Source organism: Cyprinodon variegatus, unplaced genomic scaffold (genome assembly GCF_000732505.1).
Source record: "Cyprinodon variegatus isolate N-32 unplaced genomic scaffold, C_variegatus-1.0 Scaffold1232, whole genome shotgun sequence".
Taxonomy (NCBI): domain Eukaryota; kingdom Metazoa; phylum Chordata; class Actinopteri; order Cyprinodontiformes; family Cyprinodontidae; genus Cyprinodon; species Cyprinodon variegatus.
Window position 1 is genome coordinate 122,982 of NW_015151685.1, and position 9,923 is coordinate 132,904.

General features: G+C 37.8%; 1 protein-coding gene across 1 annotated transcript; it reads left to right on the plus strand.

The window, feature by feature from the left end:
* Window positions 1-4,138: 4,138 nt before the first annotated feature.
* LOC107102296 (mannose-P-dolichol utilization defect 1 protein-like) lies at window positions 4,139-9,917 on the plus strand. The gene is given in 7 exon segments (XM_015401540.1): window positions 4,139-4,286; window positions 4,490-4,555; window positions 5,591-5,723; window positions 7,606-7,691; window positions 8,610-8,725; window positions 8,811-8,921; window positions 9,639-9,917. Coding segments are annotated over 7 exon segments (777 nt in total). The 3' UTR covers window positions 9,756-9,917.
* The last annotated feature ends 6 nt before the right edge of the window (window positions 9,918-9,923 follow it).

Below are 9,923 nucleotides of genomic sequence, written 5' to 3' on the forward strand. Positions count from 1 at the left end.
TATATATAAAAAATTATACAATACAGGTAGAAAAGTACAATACACGTACAAGTTACAATTAGATGGGAGATTTAAAGAGACAGTAATACCAGTGTCTCCACAGATCAGGCTGGTATCTCATTGCACTACGTTTGGTGTCAGTGTTAGGAATCCAGTTTGTGTGGCCTGTTTGTTTGTTTCCTTCTCTCCACCACCAGGAGTTGCCCTGTCTTCATTGGGCTCCCTGCACACCTGCAGCTCATTGGATCATTATCTTGAGGAGTATTTGAGCAGTGGGCTGTCACTACCTCGGCGCCAGAGTGTTTGCCAGTTTTGGGTACTCTAGCTTAGATTAGCTGAGTCTAACCTACAGTAGCTTTGTTTCTCTGAGTCTAACGAGTTTTTGTCTTTGCTCCTCGGCAGGAAGCTTTCCTGTGTTACTGGATTCCTGGACCTTCTCTCCCCTGGAAGGAAAAATCGTGTTACGCTGTGCAGGGGAAAACCTCCACATTTTCCGTTCAACTATCCATCGGAAATCCGAGTGACAGTCTGCTCCATTACTCCTCCGGGTCCAACGCTTGTCAACCTATCCGCCCTCCAACGTGTGCACCATTCTCTGGATTTACCACACAGGCTAGATGCAAGGAATAAAATGGCCCACCTCTAACTTCCGGGTTACCAGCTCACTGAGTTCCAGATCCAACTCCTGTTAAACCCCCTCAATAAACCTTGTTAAACTTTTCTGTTGTTCTCTGAGTGGTCTCTCTGCATGTGGGTCAGATTCGTAAACCTATCATGACAGTCAGTATGTGTCAAGATAATATAATTGCCAGATGCATTTATCCTTCAGATAAAACTATACATTGACTTTTGTAAAACAGCATGTAAGGTATTGACTCTTGCTAATCCATCTTGGCCATTTCAAAAGAAGCCACAAAGCATCATTATAGGCCACCTGTAGCCTTTGCAGGCTGTTTTTTTAAATGTAGACCACAGGTGAGCTGTGTACAGAGAGGTACAATATGCATTAAAGAGTTCCACTGTAATAAACCACCAAATTTAGGAGCAAGGGTATTAGCTTGAGCATACAACATTCTACATTGTCTTCAGATATCATCATCTGACAGATTCTCTTTGATGATGTTTGCAAGTTACTTGGTTTTATGAGTGACACTCAGCACAGTCTTTGACAGATGAAAGTCTGGAAACTGAATAAATTTATTTATTTTACTCCAACAGGTCCTGACCACGCTTTTAGATGGATTGTAATTAATGTCATGTTCCAGACCGTACTCAGAACAGATGTTAAGTAGTTGCTGTAACCCAGCAGTACTTGGACTAAATATTACAAGATCATCTACAGGCCACACAACCAGTGTTTCAAGCTCCCAACTAGGTTGATAGGTCATTCAAATTAAAAAGAACTGGGGACAAAATCCCACCTTGCCTCACCCCGTTACTAACTTTAAACGAATGCGAGACACATTTTGTATGCATGAACCATAAGGTTGGAGTGAAGGTCACGGTTAGGCTGTAGAAATGGGTTAGAAATGAATGCAATTTTATGTTTAGAATTTAAAGTTATTTTAGTTGTTTTCAAATCCATTAATGGACTTGCCCCACTATACCTCTCTGAGCTTCTACATCCTTATAGACCTAATGGCTCTCTCAGGTCAGCAGGTCAGCTGCTCATAAGAGAGCCTTAAACTAAGTGGAAGCTCAGAGGCGCCCGCGCTTTCACAGCTGCAGCTCCAAAGCTCTGAAATGACCTGTCTAAGCAGATCAGACACTGTTTTTAAATCTCTTGTCAAAAACCACCTTTCGTCTTTGGCTTTTAAACAAGCAAGACAGAGGGTTTTATTTGATTTTTTATCTTTTTAATCTTTTAATCCTTTTATCTTTTACCCCAAATATTATTGATTTGATTGTGTGAATGTTATTTATACCCATGTTTTAATGTTTTCATTGTTTTTTAATCCATACTGTTTTAAGTTTAGTTTTATTTATTTTTTTTTTTTCTGTACAGCACTTTGGTCAGTTCTTTTTTTTTTTTTTTTTTTNTATACAATACAGGTAGAAAAGTACAATACACGTACAAGTTACAATTAGATGGGAGATTTAAGGAGACAGTAATACCAGTGTCTCCACAGATCAGGCTGGTATCTGATTGCACTACGTTTGGTGTCAGTGTTAGGAATCCAGTTTGTGTGGCCTGTTTGTGTGTTTCGTTCTCTGCACCACCAGGAGTTGCCCTGTCTTCGTTGGGCTCCCTGCACACCTGCAGCTCATTGGACCATTATCTGGAGGAGTATTTGAGCAGTGGGCTGTCACTACCTCGGCGCCAGAGTGTTTGCCAGTTTTGGGTACTCTAGCCAAGCTTAGATTAGCTGAGTCTAACCTACAGTACCTTTGTTTCTCTGAGTCTAACGAGTTTTTGTCTTTGCTCCTCTGCAGGAAGCTTTCCTGTGTTACTGGATTCCTGGACCTTCTCTCCCCTGGAAGGAAAAATCGTGTTACGCTGAGCAGGGGAAAACCCCCACATTTTCCGTTCAATTACCCATCGGAAATCCGAGTGACAGTCTGCTCCATTACTCCTCCGGGTCCAACGCTTGTCAACCTGTCCGCCCTCCAACGTGTGCACCATTCTCCGGATTTACCACACAGGCTGGATTCAAGGAATAAAAAGGCCCACCTCTAACTTCCGGGTTACCAGCTCACTGAGTTCCAGATCCAACTCCTTTTAAACCCCCTCAATAAACCTTGTTAAACTTTTCCGTTGTTCTCTGAGTGGTCTCTCTCTTCGTAAACCGATCATGACAGTCAGTATGTGTCAAGATAATATAATTGCCAGATGCATTTATCCTTTAGATAAAACTATACATTGACTTTTGTAAAACAGCATGTAAGGTATTGACTCTTGCTTTGACAAACATCTTACTCGCACTAATCCATCTTGGCCATTTCAAAAGAAGCCGCAAAGCATCATTATAGGCCACCTGTAGCCTTTGCAGGCTGTTTTTTTATATGTAGACCACAGGTGAGCTGTGTACAGAGAGGTACAATATGCATTAAAGAGTTCCACTGTAATAACAGCCTAAACTATACCTTTAATGTCATTATATAGATCATTAACTACACATAATGTTTTTATGTGTTAACCAAAGTTATTTATTAAAAATTATTAATTTACTCAAGGTTTGTTCTTAAATTATAGGTTAGGTTTTAATGGTGTGGAACCCAGGATCCAGGTTCAGTCTTTAAGGAATATCTGAAAAAGTATTTTCATATATCTGTTGATCTTTAGTTACAGATACTGAATTCATGAGTTATTTAAACAGAGAAATTCTAATTATTTGAACACTGGGAAATTCATAATTTCCTGGTGTCCAAAGAGGTTTTCAAAATTCTGAAATCCACATTTAAAAATAATTGTTCTTTAAAATGTAAACCAGCTTTTTCATCAAATATGAACCAAAGCATCCCTGAGATAATTTGACACAACATGATTAGTGTATACTGGATACGGGATGAAACCCAAAGCATGACCCACAACCTAGAAAATTAAAGAAGAGTTAAATTAGAAATATATCTATGTCATTTTTATGGGCGATAAGAAGGATACGTTCTACAACCCAGCAATGCTATCAACTGGACCCTGGGTAGCCCTAAATAATTAACTATTTACTAAACTAGCTCTTCTAGAGATGATCGAACAAAAGTTATCTCTACTCCTTTAAACTTTAAATTGAATTTGCACATGTATGGAAAAGCTCATTCTAATTATTCAACACTGTATGAACCATTTCTTGTTTTTGCTTGTACCAGTTCAGAGTAGATGTCGAACATGCTGTAAGCCATAGACTAACCCCATACTAAATGTGAATGTTAATTTAAGTTTAAAACCTCTTTTATAAACCAAAGCTATAAACAATTGTATCAGTTAAACACATTTTATCATGTCTGTGGAAGAAATATGTCTGTTGAGTCCACCTGAAATACTCTGGTTCCAAACTACACACTAATCAAGCAAAGGTCTGTTGAGCAATCAAGGGTTAACTGCAGTTTCTGGGAGCCCCTGCCATTAAAGTCCACGGGAAGCAGAAACAAAAGAAGAAAGAAGGGGAGGATCTGCTGAACTACAGGTCAGAGCTCATGTGGGATGTTTGGATGGTTCCCCCTGCTGCAGCAGATCATTCCTGTCCACAGCTGATCCACCATGGACACATCTCTCTTCAAAGACCTCCTCGTAGGACATTTAATGCCAGAAAAATGCTATAATGAGCTTTTTGTCCAAGTTCGTTTTCACGGTGAGGGTCTGTTTGTGGGAAATATCAAAACAGAAAGCAGCAGACGTTTCCTGGCATGCAGATTAATAACATTTGGCTGACTTTAATATGGACTAATGATGACTTTAATCATCCATAAATGGGGGAAATAATGTTCATGATTATATAATTTGCTTTGATCTGTCTTTTTTGATTGCTGTTTTTATGTTATGATTGTTTTCCAGCTCCCTGCCTCAGGTTTGTGCTAAACAAAATTGTCGGATTTTGGATCATATTGGATACATTTCTGGGTAAGACTGTTTATTATTGTTTTATTGTGATTCAATGCATTGTCATAGAGTTTTGCTTTTGTCATAAAAATTGGAAAATATAGGCTCATATTTTTATACACGTGAAATGAAAAGTGCAGCTTTTATTCTAAAATTCAATAAAAAATCCCAGAGGCTTTTATGTTCAGAGTCGACCTAATTCAAAATAAAACTAAAATACAGATTAATTCTCAGTATGCTCTATGAGCATAAGCAGATAAAAGAAAAGTAACGACACATGATAAAATCATGAAGACTTAGAAACAGAGCAGACAGATCATTGATGCGTAGTGGAGAAAATTAAAGCAGGTGAAGGTTAAAAGCAAAGTCTATAAAGTTTGAGCATCCAAAACAGGCCGGTTCAGTTCATTTGTGGCGCAAGCATTAAGTCAACTTTTAGGTCAGAGAAGGAGAGAATTTATCAGAGAAGCTGCCAAGATGCTGATATTATCATTGGAGGAGCTGCAGAGACTCACAGCTCAGCTGGGAGATCCTACAGCACAGCAAGCCTAAACATTCAACCAGAGACATGTTTGGATCAAAAGAAATCTAAGTTGTATCTGCAGCATAAAGAATGAATTATAAAAGTTTATAAAGTAATGAAATGTTAAAAGGTTTTTAAAGGATTATTACTTTTAAGAAACACTTCAGGAGCACTAGCACCCTGAACCTAAATACTGACTAAAGCTTTTTGCTCTTTCACATTTTGATCAGAGGTCATGATTTAATTAAAGGACTCAAATAAAAAAACTTTGAGTGATTATGTCTTAATCTTGATAACACAGACATCAGTTTCTCGGAATCCACATCATTGTCATGTTCTCTGTATGCAGAAGCGGTAGGGTTTATGGAACTAACTCACATTTTATAATGTAATCATGTTCTGTGACGAACTCAGCAAGGTGCAAACAAGACAACCATGAAACTTTAATAGATTTTTATCACAGATGATGCCTAATCCTGTTAACGCCTTTCCCTCCTAATTCTGTTTTCAAATCTATCACCTTTGATGAGCAGCGCTGCTCCCTCAGCTGCTGAAGATTGCATGGAGTGGAAGCTCAGAGGGCCTCAGCCTGACCTCCTTCCTGCTGCAGCTCTATGCTTTATCATGTCCGGTCATTTACGCCACAGCCAGCAACTTCCCGTTTTTGTAAGTAATTAATAAAACTTCTACATGTTGTTCATTTCTTCTGTTTGACTTTTCTGGAGACACTGAATGATTCTCTGTCAAAAAAGCAATTTAGGATCCTTTTGGACTGAATGTATAAGGTGTAGCCTGGTAACATAGTTTCTTAACCCACTGTCCTTCATATTTTAGATGTGTCTCTACTCAAGCACCACTGATTCAAATGATTGCATTACCTCCTCAGCAGCCATCAAATGTTGCATAAGCCTGTTGATTACTTTATCATTCAGCTCAGGTGTGTGGAGGCAGAGGAAACCCTTAAAACATGTAGGGCCCCGAGGACCAAGAAACCCAGGTCTATAATATCCTATCAGATTATCCAGAAGTGCTTCTGTTGGCATCTTTAAATCTAACCCGACGCCATGGTTCTCAGTCAGAAATATCAGAGCATCACCTTTTTCTGTTGAGGTGAAGAACGATCAGAGTAAATAATAATGACAAAAAAAATAGTTCACAAATGAATAAATATGGTGGTTTATTCAATTAGTTTGTTTATTTCCACTGTTTGCTGTTGTCACATCCTTGTTCATCGGGAAGGTTTCCTGCAGAGGTAGCGACTTGATGCAATCATTACAGTTTAAAAAGACATTTTTTTAAATACAGAACGAATTTTAAAAAAGTCTCTGAAAGATGTTTGAGCTGAAGATCATACAGTTAAATTTTTGGAGCATTTTAAACAAAATAGAATCAGATTAATTTTTTTTTTTTCACATTTCCATGTATTGTTTTTAGCTCTTAGCTCAGTGATGGATATCCAAAATCGGTTAACAGTCCTTAATGGGCATTTCAGTTTTTCATTATATTTCTGTAATGTAGCTTATAGTCACCACAAAATACTGATGTTAATATTTGACTAAATCAATTTAGGCCAAATTTCATCCTGATAGCGTTTACTTTGTCCTTTGTGAGCCTGAAAACAATGTTTGCCTTTGTTACAGTCAGCAGACATCATTGTACGCTGTCCCCACCTACTAGCAGTACTTACGCATAGATCCATCAGCGGATTAAACTTCTGTAAACACAAACTTTTTGGTTATATTCTGAGTGCTAATCGTCTCTTATCCCTCCAATAAATGTTCAGTATTCTTTGTGCTTTTTCACTCTTGATCTTGGACTTCTCCTTCTTTTCACACCTTCGTTTAAGAAATAGACTTCCTTGTTTACTTATGACTCACATCCACCGCACCTTCAGTCATGTTGTATTGTGACGGTAAAAATACAAAAGCTTAATTTTACTAAAAAATAGAGTAAAGACAAAGTGTAAATGCAGAATCAAAACGTAATCCAATGGTAAAGCCATTGATGTAGAAATCCATAAAGTCATAGTGTATGGTCAGGCCCATTTAAGCCACCAAGTTGCTCATCTTTTTACAGTTTGGGTTTAGCTTTTGATTCACTGTTTTTCATGTAGAATTTGGGACCAGATATAAATGATTCTGAAGATTTTTTCCCATCGTTCTATAGTTCTCATTTTTTGGTCAAATTTATAATTTGATTTGCAGTTTGACTTTGTCCATCTCTCTCCAACATACCTCTTAGTTTGGTTTAAACTTAATTTCATACTAGAAACATCTCTTCCTTTACTTTTGGACGATTGTTCCCCCCTTCCTCCTGGAAAAACACTAACATATTTGATTCATGAATGTTTGATTTATGTATAAAGACCACAGTGAGAGAGGGAGCTGTTTGCAGAGTTCCCTGAATATACAGCTTATCAACTCCTGACTCCCCCATTAGGACTTCCTCATAGTTCAAAGACAGCGGCTTCATTAATGTCCAAACATTTCAGAGTCAGTAGCCCCTCTGTGTTTACCATGTAGTACATCTGTTTTCTGTTTCTGTACAGTGCCTGGGCTGAGAGGCTCTTCACGTTGGCTCAGACAGCAACCATCGTCTTCCTCATCCTGCATTATCGGGGTCAATCACGTAAAGGTCAGACCTTAATCAGTGTTTATGCTAAATCCAAAATAAAATAAAATAAAGGAGACAGTAGGACAGATGTGAATCATGATTTAATGAGTAATCCACCTCTCTTCATTTACACTGGATGTTGCAAAACATCAGGCAGCATGATCAAGCGCTTCTCATGCAGTGGTGGTTTTTAAAATGGACGATTTAGCTTCAAGCCTGGTTTGGCTCCACAAGACAGCAAGACATTAAATAAAGAGTAGTAATATTTGATATGGATCATTGATGCAGACAACAGCTCCAAAACTCTAAAGCCTATGATGGTAAAAATAGCTGAGTAAAAATCCTGATGTCGCTATCTGATGTAAAAAGTCACCGTCTTCAATAAATAAACAGCCTAATAAGCAGTTAGTTAAGGATTCTTGGCAGCATTCAGTTCGTATCTAAATCTTAAACACTGACTGCAGGCTTAAACTAAAATAAAACTACATTTATTCTTTAAAATAAAAATTGAAACCATTCTGTTTGTAAAAACACTCAAACAGTTTGGTGTTATTCTTTTTTTTTGTCTTGCTTTCCTGCAGTACCACCTTGTGGTGTCTTTTGGCTTCACAACACTGCTAAGAGTGAAATATAAGTTAGTAAGTTTTCTTTGAGCTTAGTGTATTTCCCCTGTTTTGGGGAAGTAAGAGAATTTGCCCATGGAATAAGATGATTTTCATTCAAAATAAGAAACAAAAGCTCCATTATCTTATTTCAAGTTCATAATATCTAATTATCTTATTATCCATTCTATCATCAGATCATTTCATTCAACTTAAATTAAGATCAAATACACTTAGTTTAAGATCTTTTTTATATTAGATTTTGCAGTTTAGATTTTATTTTTTAAACGGTATTCTAGATTTTACACATTTTCACGTGCATCTATTTGTTTGCCAGGCGTGCTGGTGCTCCTGGGTTATGGAAGTGTAATGCTCCTCCTTGGCTTGTACACCGCTGCAGCTGTCGGCAAAGTCATGCACACATCCACCATTCCAGCTCTCATTTTAAGCAAGGTAGTAATATATCAGTTTATTCTTTCTGCAGATTTCTAGACTCTTCTATGTTGACACATCTGTGCCGCTTATTGCTTTTTTCCAGGTTGTTCAAACTGCAGCAAACCACCATAATGGCCACACCGGTCAGCTGTCCATCCTGTCATTGTTACTGTCATGCCTCGGCTCGCTTGGTGCTGTTATTGTGTCTGTGCAGGTATGCAGTCAGTCCAAAAGCCAAAAATATTACTGTTATCTTTATCAAACATTTATTTATATAAGGAAGAGGATTAGTGCCATAAAAGATATTGATTTCTGTTTTTAATATCAGAATTCTGACTTTAATCTTAGAATTATTATCATAGAAATATGACTGCTGGTGATAATCCTGGGCTTTGGCGATAGAGTCTTATGTAATTTGACTTTTAATTCTGAACCAAATTCCGAATTCTGGAATAAAGTTAGGATTCTGAAAAGAAAGTCAGAATTTTAAAATTAAAGTCAGAATTCGGAAAATAACGACTAAACTCTGGAAAACAAATCAGTATTCTGATATTAAAATCAGAATTCTGAAGGCAAAGCAAGTTTATGAGAAAAACTATATAAGGGTCAAAAGATTCTGCTTTGGATGAGATCTATTTTCTGAGCCAAGGGGATTCAAGGACTTCAGAACCGGACTGATGTGCTCTACTTTCTTAGTTCTAGTGAGGACATGGGCAGCAGCGTTTTGCATCAACTACAGCTGAGTGATGGACTTTTTACAAAGAATTCAATAGCCTGTTTTTAATGACCCTTATCCTCTTTATTTATACATGACGTCTAACTGAGATGGGAGCTCTTATTTAAAAGGTAGACATGTAGCCAGGTGAATGTTTTACACTTTTCTGCCATATTCTGCATTTTAACTCCATTTTTATGAAATCGTTTGTTGCAGGAGAGCGGAGGATCCTTTACTACTGTGTCTCTGGGATTGTCTTCATTTCTTAGCATCGTCCTAATGGCCCAGGTCCTCTATGGCACAAGGGTTGCTGTCTCTAAGAAGATGGAATAGCTCTGAAAGGACAGCAAGTGTCTGTGTGCAGTGATCCTGAGCAATGTTTGTGCTGTATTTGGATGTTTACAGTGTTTTGATAGTCATTATGAACCAGCGTCTGTCTTTAGAACAAACTCTGCTTCCTAAATTAAAGCTTCTCTGCTGGTTTTAAATATCAGAGGCCCG